At 48.7% G+C, this 15,480-nt stretch overlaps 1 protein-coding gene across 1 annotated transcript in view; it reads right to left on the bottom strand.

The window, feature by feature from the left end:
* DHX33 (DEAH-box helicase 33) overlaps positions 1-15,480 on the bottom strand; it is a 474,726-nt gene that overhangs the window by 145,949 nt on the left and 313,297 nt on the right. The window contains exon 7 of the mRNA XM_069614599.1: positions 5,816-5,975. Coding sequence (XP_069470700.1) covers positions 5,816-5,975 — 160 coding nt within the window. The remainder of the gene's footprint in view (positions 1-5,815; positions 5,976-15,480) is intronic.

The raw sequence follows: 15,480 nt of genomic DNA, 5'->3' as shown, positions 1-15,480 counted from the left end.
CTGGCGGAAATTGCTCACCTTGACCCAGCCACGCTGTTGCCCAACTGACGGAAGCTGTTGTCCACAATGTCTGTGGCCATCGTTATGGCGTGTTCCGACGCCACCTCGCCCTCCTGCAGGATCTCTAGGGCCTCCGTCCTCTTGTCGTCCGGGAGGAAGTCCAGCAGAGGAGCCATCTTAAACCAAAGCTCCCTGTCGTAACGGGCCACAATCGCTAAGGAGTTGGCCGCTTTTATCATCGTCGCCACCGGGGGGTGCGGGGAGTGGGGGGGTGGAAGACGAAGTCGTAGCCCCCGCCGCCTTCTTCTTGGCTGCCGCGACGACCGAATCCTGGGTCGGCTGAGCCCTAAGGCACAGAGGAGCGGAATCCGGGACACAGTACTTCTTCTCGTACCGGTCTCTCTTGGCAGGAGTCGTGGGCGGGTTCTTCAGGAGCAACAGCCCCTCGTCCCAGATGTCGTCAAGTAACGGGATCGAGAGGGCCGTCTTCCTTTTGATCTTACGCCGTTGATAGAGGAAACCTTCCTTCTTCTGTTCTTCGGGGCAGAGCACGAAGAGCTCGGATGCCCTGGCAATCATGACGTGGAAGGAGCCAATTTCGTCGGGCGGGGAGGCCCGAGGAGTAGGTGGTGATGGAAGGTCCATCCCGTCACCACCGTCGTCATCCATCCCCATCGTGGCCGTCTCCGTTCCCGTGTCCTCCCTAGGATCAGGGGAAGGGGATGAGGGCTGCGAGTGCCGCGCAGGCTGGAAGGGCGGGAGGTGTGGGGGGGGGGGGGGGGGGGTGAACTCTTCTCTGCTTGTTTGGGTGCTCCCCGACTGGCCAGGTTTCGCTGGATCGTCCGTTGGGGGTAAGGGCAACCTGGTCCTTATCTCCGTACATAAGGCTTGGATCGCCATCAAGACGGCTCCCGAGTTGTCCTTCGGCTCGGGTACCGGCTGCGACGGGCACGATGGTTGGGGAGTGGAATCCTCCGCCTCCACAGGAACATCGCCGGCACCACCGTCGCTCTCTTCGTCCACCTAGTCGGGATCCTTCCTGTGGGTCCGTACCTCCTCGAACTTCTTGTTGAGGATCTTCACAACCCCAGCCAGTTCCTCCTCAGAGGCTGAATCCGTGTCCGTGATGGCCACCGCCCCCCCTCTTTTTCCACCGGGGTTCTCACGGGGGTCTTATCGATGGGCTGAAAAGAGGATTCCCTCCGCGGAAGCAGGGAAACTCTGGGCCCCGAGGTCGCCTCCACTGGGGTAGCCTCCACAGGCTTCGCCAGGGCCGCCACAACTCCCTCGATAGACGGATGACGGGTGAATCAAGGCCTTCACGACTTTAGGCGCGCCTGAGGCCTTCACCTTGCGGGGAGAGTCACCGCCTCGCTCCCCCATGGCTGTTTCCGTCGGGATCGGCCGGGGCTTCTCCAGAAGCTTACCCGGGTTCTCCGATTTCCTCTTCCCTGAGCCAGAGCGTTGGCTCGTGGTTGACGGCGTCTGTGAAAGCGCACCCTGCCTGGCAGCCGAGGAGCCCGACCGTTCGGCGCTCCCAGCGCCCGCGAACCTGCTGTGCTTAGCCTTTTGTTGGGCCCCCGTCGCCGGGGCGCCCTCAAAGGACTTAGAAGACCGCTCGGACCTCTTCTTCTTACCTGCTGAGCTCTTTCCTTCCAGCTAGTTGGTGAGGCGGATACGCTGATCCCTCATGGTCCGTTCCGACACGTTCTTGCAAAACGCACAGTCCTTCTCCACATGCGTTTTGTCTTCATGCAGGCAGTAGAGACATCTAGAATGCTCGTCCTCCTTGAATACATTCTGCAATCCGCATCCAGGGCAGTTCCTGCACAGCTTGGATCCGGGCATCGAGTTTCCTTTGTCCTGGGCCATGTCCACGGGGTAGGCCTCAAGGTCTTCTGGAATCCTCCAAAAGCGTAACTCGATGAAAACTTCGCCTTTGAGGGGCGTAGAAAATTCCAAAACGGGTCCCCGTTGATCGGAAGTAGAAACGATGGAGCTTGAGGCGCGATTGACCGAAAAAATGAGAAAACTATGAAAAATCGCAAAACGCAGTAAAAGCTCGGGAGCTATAGCACGAGGACTGCCAACACTTGAATGTGGGGTAAAAATCTGAGGATGGCTGCCAGGGGATGGGCTTAGGGAGAGGGCAGTCATTGGCTGGGTGCAGTATGACCCAGAGACCAGTGATTGGTTAATACTGAGAAAGACAGTTCAGAAACGAAACTGAAACTGATTTTTTCTTTACCGAGGAATCCAAGCCTGACGACGGGGAATATTCATGAGCATGTGAATCCATGCCAGACCCCATGCTGGGGAATGGATGTTCCTTCCACTCCCAGGGTTGCAGCTCCTTTGCAGGACTGCTAAAGATCTTCAGCAAGACTGGGTTTCTCCAGGACCGCAGCAGATACTAGTCGCCAGGCCTCCTTCTGACGTGCCTATGTTTTGTCGCAGGTCTCTCATGTATAACACTCAGGCACACTGAAACCAGTTTGTGGATTCGGACCAGACAGTCCCAGCCCACAACCTGCCAGCAAACACACACAGCCCACCAAAAGCCTCTGCTTTACCGGACACTGGAAGTCCTGATAGGGATTTTCCTGGCTTCAAAGGCCAGGAAGAAGGCTAAGGAACTAGATGGCCAAAGGACAACCGAGAAACCAAGTGAGACAGCCATGTTTGGTCACTAGCCACAGTTAATAGTCGAACGTGGTAACGCAGTAAGGCTAAAACGAAAAGTCCCCAAAAATTGGAAAAAAAATCACTGCTGCCACTAGCTTGTCCATTTAGCACACCTAGAGTAACCAAACATCCTTGGAGTGCTAGTCTAGGGCAGAGGTCTTCAAACTGTGGGGCGCACCCCCCCCAGGGGGGCGCCAGAGCCCAGCATGAAATGTGTAAAAAAAAAAAATAATAAAAAAATAATGATGATTAAACACTGAGCACTCCCTCAGCTGCTTCTTTTAGCCGAGGGAGTGTTCCTGGGCTGGCTGAATTGTCAAAGAGAAACACTGTTTGACTTTTACAGTTCATTTCCCCAGCCGCACATGATCACTGAGCCATGCAACGCTGGGGGTGTTTTGCTTCGCCAGCCTTGCATAGCTCATTGGAAATGCTGGCTGGGGCACTGTATGTATGTATGTATGTATGTATGTATGTATGTATGTATGTATGTATGTATGTATGTATGTATGTATGTATGTATGTATGTATGTATGTATGTGCGAGGGGGTGCTCCTGCGCCTCCTCGCACATACAGGCAGAGCAACCTGGAGCGGGGCATTTTAGCAACCACGTGCAGGCCCCTTCAGAAGGTACGTTTATGGCGATTTATTTTTTATTTAATTGTGTAAGGATGTGTATATGCTTGTGTTATGGGATTGTGGTGGGAGCAGGATGGGCGGCAGCACTGGGATAGTGGTGGGAGTAGGGTGGGGACAGCCCAGGATCTGTACTGGGAGTAGGGTGCGGTGACGGCACGCAAATGTTCATAGCGATTTCTACATACTGCCCATCTGCCACTTTTGGAGGGGGCCCGGCCTGCCCAAACATTGCTCAGGGGGGGCCCAGGCCAAAAAAGTTTGAAGACCACTGGTCTAGGGCAAAACAAAAAGTGTACCCCATTGTACTGCATTGTAAGATGCATTGAACAATGATAAAAGTTACCACAAGAGATAACAGGTTACTAAAAGTAGTAGCAAAGTCGCAAGACTAAGGGAAACAATGTTTCCCAGTACTGACAGCCTGAAGGACATGTCCGTTTTCCTATAACATAAGAACAAAAGTCAGTGCAGTGAAGCTTAAGGCTTCACTGTACTGCAAAAAGAGCAGGTCAGCTTCAAAAATAAAAGTAAAAGGTTTGGGGGACCAGAAAGGTGCAGTAAAGAGAAATATTTCCTAACACTGCCCAACACAAAAAGAGAAACGGTGACATCGGAAGTCTGTCTCACACAGTGTTAAGAAAGGAAGAAGGCATACTATGGCAAAAGGGAAAATGCACACAGTTGCACTGTGAACAACTCTGAATCTAACAACGTGTATATAATACCCAAGTCTTGTGTATATATGTAAAACCCAGGAACGTCAATAAGGTAAAACAGTATTACCAATATAGGAAAAGGGATGTGGGGTAAACACTTAGGACCTCCTTATGACTGAAAGGAAAGTCGGCAAACTCTTACCCACTATGCTCTTACAGATACTGACAGCGCTAAACCCACGTAGCGGGCAAGCAAGGACAGATTCTGTGAACTGACAATCTGTAGAATACTGAATAAGGAAATTATAAACAGTACTCACGAGGACCGGAAAGACCACTTGAATGTCAGTAATTTCACGAACCCTGTAGATCAAACAGGGACCCAGAAGGCTGTAAAAGCAAAGGGTTAAAGATAACAAAATACATAAACCCTAGTAAAAGGCAAGTCTGAATTGTGATAATAAATCGTGAGGAAAACTAAAAGGGCAACACTCTGGAACTTGTAACAACAAACCCACACCTAATAATCAATGGAAAATGAATGCAGAAGTGCAATGGAAAACATGGAGTGGAATCTCAATAAAGTAGGATCAGGAGCAGGGACAATGATATCACAAAAGGAAACCTTTCCCACCCAATCCAAGGAGAAAAGGCAGTAACTAATTCTACGAAAGTAAATATTAATACATCATGCTTTTCAGTAACCAGGACAGCATAAAGGGACAGAAAACACCGGCAAACTGGGCTGCATCAAATAGTAAAGTACAGAGAAAGGCTGTCTGCAGACAGAGGAAGACAGAAAGGGAAATTCAGAAAGCATAAATCAAATAAGCGCATAAATCCGAAATCCAGGACAGAGGAACAAGATACAGGAACTAGTAACTGGGCACAAAGCTAGGAACAGGAACTAGGTACAAGCCATGGAACTAGGAACAAGGAACTGGAACTAGATACTTGGCACAATATCTATGAACAAGGAACTGGAACTAGGTACAAGGCACAGAAACTAGGAACAAGGAACTGGAACTAGATACTTGGCACAATATCTATGAACAGGGAACTGGAACTAGGTACAAGGCACAGAAACTAAGTACAGGAAACAGGGACTAGTCACAACAGGAACACTGCTACAATGACCAGCGCCGGACTGAAGCAAACTGAGGCTTTTAAAGCTGCTTAACGAGCACACCCCTCAGGGGTGCCGCCTGCTGCACCTGCAGCCACAGGTGTTGCCTATCCTCCTCCCAGCGTGGTGCTGCAAGGGAGGAGATGATGCAGTGAGCCAGGCATTCTGGGAAGCAGGAGGTGAAGCAGTGAGCCAAGGCATTCTGGGAAACATAGTCATTTGATTTAAATAGCATGCTGGCTGCCAAAAACCAGGAATGGATCCGGAAGGGAAGTAACTGGGAAAATAAGGTTTTAACGCTCCCAATTCATCAGAACACTGTAGCATAGGGTTCGAAGGAAATGTCCAGTAAGGAATAAACCCCAGAACATGCCCCCAAGTGGCGGGGACGGGAACGAAGGGAGCGAGAACGGGAGCGAAGAGAGCGAGCCGTGACACACAGGTCCAGAGCAAAAGTAAGCAATTTTGCTGCCTTAAGCAAAAGGATACTTCACCACTCCACTTACTTTGAATAGAATGGGCCAACTATTGCTCGTCGGGTGGACAACATGGCAACCGGTGGTACGCTAAGCAGCTCCCTATTCTTTCTATGCACTGAAACAGGTCCTTCACAAGTCAGGTTTGCGGTCATTTCTAGGCTAAATGGTAGCTTACAGAGTAAAGTTTAGCTTTGACAAGTAGGGCAATAATGTGACCAAGTTACTTACCTTTGAATTTCAGGTACTGTCATGCTATCAAACTTTTCAAACTCTGCCTCTGTGAAGAGTCTGTAGCAGATGCCACTGTCCTCTCGGCCAGCACGGCCTGTTCGCTGCCAGGCTTGGGCTTTGGACACTCGCTGCACAGCTAAAACTTCAAGACCACTTTCTAGGGAAAGAAATTTGAAAAATGTAAAGAATCAACCAAAAGCTGTCAAATAGGAGGTACGGGCTAGTCATTACAATGGGGTAGGATATGATGGTCATTACAGGAACGTGGTACATTAACATTGAAACTTTAGAGAGGTGGTGAGTTCTGGTGATTAATACAGAGAAGAGGTGGTGGGTATATAAATATCTCGAGGGGAGGTAGCGAGCTCAGATAGTAACTATAAGTGGGGTTTTGGTGGTTGTTAATGGGAGGAATAAATGGGTTCAGATTTTAGAATCGGGTGGGACGAGGGTAAAAATATAAGTTCTAAAAATCATGCGAAATGATAGAAAATAGCTTCTTGTGATCACAAAACAGAAAGGGTAAGTTTGGATGAGCACCACAAGGAGATATCTTCTGTTGGTTACTCCAAGAAAGGTTTGTGGTTAAGTAGCCATCATATAAAATAATAGGTCTGGTGCTCTGCATAAGAGGTTGGGGAGGGCAAGTGGTCACGGTATAGAGGGTTACTGCGCCAATATTCAACAATGGTAGTAAGTATGCTGTGGAGGTGACAGTAGGGAGACAGGGTATTTAATTGGTGAGCATGTAACTGTTAGATCTGGTGGTCATCATAAAGAGGAGCTGTGTGTCACAGAGAGGTGGCTGGGGTAAGCTTAAAAATGATGGCATTCAGATGGGAATTAGTGTGTTCCCAATTTCCAGGCTGATTCCCATTGTCACTAATTAAGAGAACAAATAAACTTGTGACCTTACAACATGGAACTCCAACTGGATCACAAAGGAATGCATTCACAGTCTAAATAGTCACTTAGAACAAACGTGACTCTTTTTGATTCTATACGTTTAGCGATTGCATCAAGGGCGGCTACTTGAAATAAATGCCTGAAAGCTTACTCCACCAATCTGCACTGTAACTAGGACAGAGAAGATTTGATCTGCAATTTACCGTTCTGATCCAGGAACTAGTAAATCTCTAAATGTAGCTCTTAGAACTGTGCAAGCTGTGGCACATCATAAGTACTACATACAGATGTAAAGGTGTTCTCACTGAGGAATCTGAGTTCTCAAAACCAATTCAGGTAAGCACTGGAGTGTATCAGACTGGATTGTAAGTAGTATTGAAATATGGTTCCTATTCTATTCATGCTATAACTTTTCTTTATTTACACATTACCCCAAACAATGCTTACATGATGGAATTAGTATTGGAAACAACTTTGAAAAGAGCACAGCTCTGGTGGATGCCGGAAAAAACAAGCAAAACAGATGTAAAAGTATGTACTAAAGAGGCTACTACTTATTGTTTTCCTTCAACTTACTGAATTAGAAAATAGGAAGTCAACTCCCCCCGAACCTCCCAATCTTCCATCAGTAACAACGACTGGATCAAGTGAGTTCATGTGAGGTTCAGATAGAGTAAAGGTTCATCTTGTCTACTTTCTTCACTGCCAATGCTGATCCTTTGTGCACAACTTTACAATCCGACTTCTACCCACGCTCCTTCGATTTATCAGTTGTTTGCTTAACAGAGGCATTGCTAGGAGGGTGTGAGGGGGCTATAGCCCCAGGTCTTTTGGCTGTAGCCCCGGATAAAAGCTAAGGGGCTACAACTAAAATGCTAGCTAGCCCAGACTCCCGACGGTCCAGACTTTAGTGTAGCTCCAGATCTTTTCCAGACCTAGCAACACCTCTGATCCTTAATCCCCTGTCCTAGTGAGACCCCCAGCACTTTTTGCTGGACCTTTTTCTCGTTCTCCTGAATGAGTTGAGCCTTTTCCCTCTCATTCACTCTTACTGCTCTATCCATGGGAACTTTGTTCTTTAAGTTTTACCTAATATTATGGAGACTGCTTTCCCCCCTATCTCTTAAAGGCATCTGTGTTACACTTTTGCAGCACACAGCACCCTCTGTGCAGTGTTGCTGAGGACCGTTACAGATCTCCTTTTAATATTCTTTCATTTTCCCTAAGAACTACTGTTCTTAAGGAAAGAGGGATACTATGAACCCTTCCTAAAACTTACATGAGAGATGAGTACACACCACCTTCTCTGTAGTGCTAAGAGGATACCTAGCATCCCCCTTCTCCTTGCTCCTGTGACTTTTTGGTCAGTGACAACCCTAAAGTTATGGCTAGTGGAAGTGGACGTTTTCTACCAACTTTTGTGCCATTTGCTATCCCAGACTGTAGTCACAGCCTCGGCTATGTACCAATGGGTTACCCATGTTCTAACATGGAGGCTCCTTTCTTTTTTCACCATTTCTTGTGTGGTTGTCCTTTGTTAGCCCTTCTTCTACCATTCTGTGAGGGGAGGGCTGTGTGCGAGGTTTGCCTTTCACGGTAACCCTTTGTGTCCCCGCCTGGGCTCCAGAGTGTCTGTGAGGACAGGGAGCAGGGGAGGAGTTTGACACTGTTAGGGAAAATCCTCAAAATGTGCGAATTCCACTCTACCTTAGAGACCCCTAGCTCTTTGCTGACTTTGGGACTTTGAATTTTTTTTAATTCTGTTTGTTTTCTGTGTTTATTTCTTTTGGTTATAGAGTTTTAGACAACTCCCTAGGCATCATCTTCTTTATTTGTGTAAAACAGCACCCTTAGTGAAGTGACACAGGGATGTCTTTTAGACTTTCCAAAGGGTTAAATACCTAATCTAGGATAAACTTCTGTTTCCCAGAGAATGTAAAGTGAAATTGACTTTACTAGTCTTTCCAAATTCCTAGACCCAGCACACACCATCTTACAATGGAGTGCTGGAGGGGTTACATAGTATCCTGTGTGTCTAAATACTCATGTAGCAGTCAAATGCTACCCTTTCCTGTTGAAATGGCTGGTGCAGTGGTTTTACAATGAACTACCATGATTTTTCCCGACCGCGAACACCATTAGCTAAAAATCACGGGAGCCATGTTTTTCAAGATGGTGCCTTAAGCCCCTTCGTTTAAACAGGTCCCGGTCTTCTTTTTTCGCCGTTTCTTTTTGGAAAGGTCCGTCTAGTATTTGTCTCTGCGTGCCAAACCAGGTTTGGTCCCTTTGTTCATATGCCTTTGCCGGGCTTCAGGACTGAAGACCACCTCTGGCGTCTGAGTGTGTGGGGTGGCCAGGAAGTGAGGTAGGTGCCAAAAACTCCCTGTGCTTAGTCTCGTAGGAGACCCAAATGCACTCTGGCTTGGTTGACTGGCTGACTGTCTCTCCCTGCACCTTCCTGTAAACTGCAGGGAGAGTTTGTACAGGACTGAATGGGAAATCCTAATAAAAGGTGAGGTTCCTGAGCCAGAAGGCAAGTCGACCACTGGAACAGAGATCCGAAGCTGAAGAGGACCAGAGACGCCTGCAGACCCTTCCAGAAACTGAAGCGACCACTGCTGTCCTGACCCAGTTTTCTTATCTAGAGGAGCTCCGAAGAGGACGACGACTCCTGTTTGGCTGGTGAGACTAACTAGCCATAAAACGAGCTGCAGATCGAGCCATCCCCCCCCCCCATGTGCTATGCCCTTCCAGGGTTGCATATCACCAATACCAGGGTACATCTGACCCAATTACAGTGCATCTTCTTCCAGTGCACAGATCCTCCCAGGACTATGGGGAGCTCTAGTCGGACCTCCAGAGACGCGATCCCACTCCACAAAGTCCCATCACCCGAGTTCAGGATTGCAGAATCAAACCGTTCACTGTTGGAGCTGATAAAAAGGCGCCAAAATCGCAGACCAACATTGGCAATAGAAGAAAGCCTTGCTGAGGGTTCGTTCTCACGGCTGCCCACTTTTCATCACCAGACAAAGGAATCAGGAGACCGGTTCAGTCACTGCTATGCTGGAAAGAAGGCTGCTGCATTTTCTTCAAATCACCCAAGGTACTGTGGAGCTAAAGGTAGTACTTATCTCAAGCCGAATAGTCGCTCCAGTGTGATGGGAGTGCAATACCTTGGTGTTCACCCATATCCTTTGCCCAGGCTTAACAGCTTGTGCGTTAGTAGGGAGTCCTTTCCAGGGTCCCTACTAACTTTTTATTCCACTACAGCATTTCTCTTGAAAGTAAGTAGCTCTTTCTGCTGCTTACCTGACTTTTGCATCCTTCAACTGACACTGGAGAACTCTGAAACTAGTGAGGCAATGGACTGCTAAAGTGATAGAATTGTTAGCAACGCTTAGTGTTGGGTAAGATTTTCAGCTTTATGATATATCTTACTGACCTGTGCCAACCTCAGAACGTTTTGCTTGGACTTGGTAATTATTTTACCTTGTCCCTAGGTAAGTGGGAATCGTTTCCCCCTCTCACCTAGTCTTTGACTCTTTTTATGGGTGACTATTTCCCTCCATAGTGTGTGATTGTAGTTAGTTTCCTATAACTCTGGACTGAATGTAATGTACTATGGCAGCACACAGCATTTTAAATATATTGGCTTCCTTTTTAATTCTCTTATTTCTTGGGCAAACTACTGTTCCCAAGATGTAAAGTGGGATTCACATCCCCTTTACATTTATGTTAGTGAGCCAGCACACCCCACCTTATGTGGAGTACTGGGGGACATATACCCCCTTTCTTACTTACCTGGTAAAAAATGTGTGTTATAAATGCGAGTTTACTTGAATGGCTGGTGGCAGTGGTTTTACCTTTATGACTTGGTCATTATTACTTGCAGGCTGTCAAATCAGCCTCGGTAATGCACAGGATGGCCACCATCCTGCTAGAATGGTGGGCTCCTTTTCTGCCATTTCTCGTTTGCTTGTTGTTTCCTAGGTCGTCTTCTGCCATTCTAGGCGGGAACGACCTTGGTTGAAGTTTTGTCTTTGACCTGAATACTTTGTATTCGCTGGTGAGGCTCCAGAGTGTCTGAGAAGGCAGGAACCGAGTAAGGAGTCCACAACTTAGCAGCCCTTGGTCTTTCACCTTGCCTGAAAGGAATCAGTTCCCAATGTCCTGACTGGGCAGCAAGACAGCCCCTTTCTGTAAACTGTAGGGAGAATTTGCAGAAGTTGTGTTGTAGTTCCCGATAAATATTCCGATCCTGGAAGCTGCTGACACATCGACCACTGGAGCTGAATCCGAAGAGGAAGAAAAGAAGTCTGTAGCGATTTCCAGCGACTGGAGAGCCTGCTGTGTAACTGGTGCTTGATGCAACCCTTCCTTTCAATTGACCTGGGGTTCTCGAATGCAACTACTACCCGGAGGCTGGTGAGACCTACTAGTCTCAAGACGACCTGCTTTTTTAGTCATCCCACGACATGCTGTGACCTTGCTGGGCTGCAAACCGCCAATACACTGGAGCCTCGCGCCCGAGTGCAGTGCATGGTCTTCCAAAGTCCGAATACATCCAAACCTTTGGTTGACTTCTGCTGGATCTCCAGAGACACGATTCAAATCCCTTAAGTCCTCTAACCAGAGTGCAGGACACAGAGTGAAGAGAATCCGACCAACGATATTCGTCCTTCAACTGGTTCCTGTAAAAAGGCACCAGATCCACAGAGCCACGAGAATCTGTGAAGAAACCTTTGCGGGAAGCCTCTTCCGGCGATGGCTGCTACAAGTTCCCTTCCAGTTCTTTGTCTTCAGACCACAAATCCAGGGCCCGGGTCCTGTGCTGCTGCATCGTGAAGGCATCCACTTCAAAGCTTTTCTTTTCTCCTAAAGTACTCTGCTGGCTTGGGTAATACTTACCCTAAGTCTTGTGTGAATCCTGTGAGGCTAAGTGGGGGATTAGTGTGGTTGTGAGTTTGCCCATACCACTTGCCCAGGCCTAATGCTGGAACGCATGCATATAGGGAGTCTTCTGTGAAGTCCCTAAACACTTGCAACTAATTCTAAAGTGGGTGGCTCTTCTGCCTCAAAGTAAACTCATGCCATAGACTAGGGAAGGACTTCATAAGATAAGGATTCTGTCTTAAAAAGTATAACCAGTGTTAAAGTACTTACTGGCTGTTGGGTAATAATTGAAGTAACACTGTGTGAGACTACACAACACTTATCTGCTTGGTATTAGGTAACCCACCTTTCGGTATAGGTCTGTACTACACAAGTCTGTAGCGTGACTGAGCAACCAGGCCTATTTCAAGAGGGGTAAATGTGAGCTGTAGCAAGGAAATTCATAAATACAACACTTACACTCAAGGTTTCCGTTATAAATTATTTATTTGACATCAATTTTTAAATAAGTGTTCTTTAAAAAGGCAATTCTTGTAACAATGTAAATGCACTTTAAAATCACTTTTCAGACTCAGTCTAAGTTAGTGGATACTCTTTGGATATGCTTCTTCCACAATTCCTACACCCTGAGGTGACTTCATTCACAAGGGCAGTAATGGCATTTATATATCACACTAGGAAGTAAAAGGTTAAACCGGTTCTCAGTATATGTGAGGACAACTAAATCTTCCATTGAAATCAATACAAGCCTTTCCCAGGAATAACAGTCTAAAACAAGTTACCACCTATGAGGGACAAACAATAGCAAAGTCAATGGTCAGAAGAGTCTGCAGGGAGCAAAGACAGCCAAAGTTGAAACAGTCTATGGAGCTGAGGCACTTCTTAGAATCAAAATCTTACATAAAGTTAGAGAGTTTGTAGAAAAAAATACACTTGTAGGGCCACAAGCTGTTAAGCCTGTGGAAAGCAGATTTGGAATCAATTCTAAAAGGTAAGCCACTGCAAATCTCAATTGCGAAAAGCTCAGCTCAAAGATAATGAGGTAAGTACCCCAATTCTACACAGTACCACTGGTTTGAAGAAGAGTGGTCCAGCTGTATACTGTCCTGTTGCAGCGATGCAGACCTTGGGTTCCTGAGCCTCAGTCGTGGGGACAAGAGGGAGGACATCTGGAGGGCTCCTGCGGCGGCACTTTGGGGGTCATCAGCAGCTATGGGCTCTTTTCGGTTCAGCGGCACTTCGTGGTTTCAACGCTCGGTAAATAGCATCGTCGGAGATCTCGGATACCGGTTGGGCTTCCTTCACTCTTTGGGTCCTGCACTCTGGTCAGGGAACTCGAGCTTCGGTCGTCCTGCTTCTGGAGGGTCTTTAGGAGACTCCTGGAGCTTCAGGCCGGATTTCAGATGTTGCACTCTACTACAGATTTCTCGACCCCTGTCAGTCAGTTCTTGTAACAGTGAAGAACAGCCAATCAGGGAAAATGGTCCAGTGGAGTTCGTCTCGGGGTTAGTTCGTCCCACTAACCAAAGGTAAGAAGTCGACCCTTCCGGAGCTTCCTTGTCGAATTGAAGGAACAAGTTACTTACCTGTAACTGTTGTTCTCCAGCATGGGTCTGGCATGGATTCACATGCTCATGAATATTCCCTGTCGTCAGGCTGGGAATCCTCGGTAAAGAAAAAATCAGTATCAGTTTCGTTTCTGACCTGTCTTTCTTAGTAGTAACCAATCACTGATCTCTGGTTCATACTGCCCCCAGCCAATGACTACCCTCTCCCTAAGCCCCGCCTCTGGCAGCCATCCTCAGATTTGGTAGCACGCCAAGTGGCAGTATGACCAAGTGAAGAGCCACAGAGGGGTAGGTGGGAGGGTTCGCATGTGAATCCATGCCAGACCCATGCTGGAGAACAACAGTTACAGGTAAGTAACTTGTTCCTTCTCCAGCATGGGGTCTGGCATGGATTCACATGCTCATGAATAAACGAATACATAGCAGTATACACATGCACAACCACGGGAGGTGGAAACCGGCTCAACATTAAGCAATACAACAACTCAACATTAAGCATCTCTTACCTCCTCACCAGGCTCACCTTAAGCGAACAGGTTGCGCAGCACTGCCTGGCCGACCCTGGACTCTTCCCTGGAGTCCCGATCGATGCAGTAGAATCTTGTGAAGGTGTGCGTCGACCTCCACGTAGCAGCCCTGCAGATGTCCAGCAGGGGCACACCAGACAGGAACGCCGTGGTAGCAGCGATCGCTCTGGTCAAATGGGCTCTCGGACAGCCGGGCAGCGGTCGATTTGCCAACCGGTGACAATGCATGATGCAGCCGGAGAGCCATCTGGAGATGGAAGTCTTCGAGAGAGCCTTCCCTTGATTCACAGACCCAAAGTTCACAAACAGTTGTGACGTCTTCCGAAAACTCTTCGTGCGGTCCACGTAGAACTTCAGCGCTCTAGCTACATCCAGTGAGTGCAAAGTCCTCTCGGCCAGCGTCGAAGGCGACGGAAAGAAAACTGGTAACACCAATGGCTTGTTGAGGTGGAAGTCCGACGGCACCTTGGGCATGAAGGAGGGGTGTGTCCTAAGCACCACCCTCGTGTCATGAAAAGTCAAGTATGGAGGCTTGCAAGACAGGGCCTGAATCTCTCCCACTCGTCGTGCGGAGGTGATGGCCACGAGGAACGCAGTCTTCCATGACAGGAACTTCAAAGGCGCCGAATGCATAGGCTCGAATGGGGCCCCCATGAACCTGTTCAGCACCACATTAAGCTCCCACGCCGGGGCAGGAGCCTTCACCGGCGGGAATGATCGGAACAGTCCCTTCATAAATTCCTTCACCAGGCGATGGGACCACAAGGACGCCCGTCCCATCGTCCTGGTATATCGAGAGATGGCAGCCAGATGTATTTTTATGGAGGCGTGAGCCCGTCCAGCCTTGGCCAGCGACGGCAGGTCCGGCAGCACTTGAGGGGCCGCAATTCGCAGAGGGTTAATCTTCTGTGCACGGCACCAGACAGAGAACCTCTTCCATTTATGACCGTAACCCTTGAGAGTTGTGGAGGCCCCGGCCTTTGCAAGAACCTCTCTGCAATCAGCCGGCATATCGTAGCCTCCAAACTCTAGTGCTGCAGGAGCCAGGCCTGCAAGTTCAGCGACTGTGGGTCGTGGTGGAGAATGGCACCTCCTTCTTTGGAGAGAAGATCCGCATCCGCCGGCAGCCTGACTGGCGGGGACGTTGACAAGTCCAGAAGGTCCGGGAACCAGACCTGCCTCGGCCACGCCGGTGTGACGAGGATCATCCTGCACCTGGACTTCTTGAGCTGGTTGATGAGGCGGAGCAGCAACAGCAATGGAGGGAACGCGTATAGAAACAGGCCGTCCCAAGGGAACGCGAAAGCATCGCCCATGCTCCTCGGCTGTGGGAACCTGCTGGCGAACCTCTGGCACTTGGAGTTTGTCGCCGTCGCGAACAGGTCGATCTGTGGTTTTCCCCATCGTTGGAAGAGTCAATCCACTTGATCCTGGCGCAGTTCCCACTCGTGGCACGAGCGCAGCTCCCTGCTGAGTGAGTCGGTGATGGTGTTTTTTATTCCTGCCAGGTGGAAGGGAACCAGAAACATCCCCTGGGCGACGGCCCAGTGCCACAGATCCTGGGCCTCCTTGAATAGGGCTGGGGATCTGGTGCCCCCCTGCTACCGTATGTAGAACATTGTGGTGGTGTTGTCGGTGAAGATCCTCACCACTTTGTCCTTGAGGGACGGGAGGAACGACTTGAGCGCCCAGAACACTGCTCGGAGCTCCAAGATGTTGATGTGAAGAGACCTCTCCTCCGGGAGCCAAAGGCCTCTTGCATGGA

The sequence above is a fragment of the Ambystoma mexicanum genome, chromosome 9 (genome assembly GCF_040938575.1).
Source record: "Ambystoma mexicanum isolate Mex_15411 chromosome 9, UKY_AmexF1_1, whole genome shotgun sequence".
In the NCBI taxonomy this organism is placed as follows: Eukaryota; Metazoa; Chordata; class Amphibia; order Caudata; family Ambystomatidae; genus Ambystoma; species Ambystoma mexicanum.
This window is presented reverse-complemented; position numbering and strand designations above follow the sequence as displayed.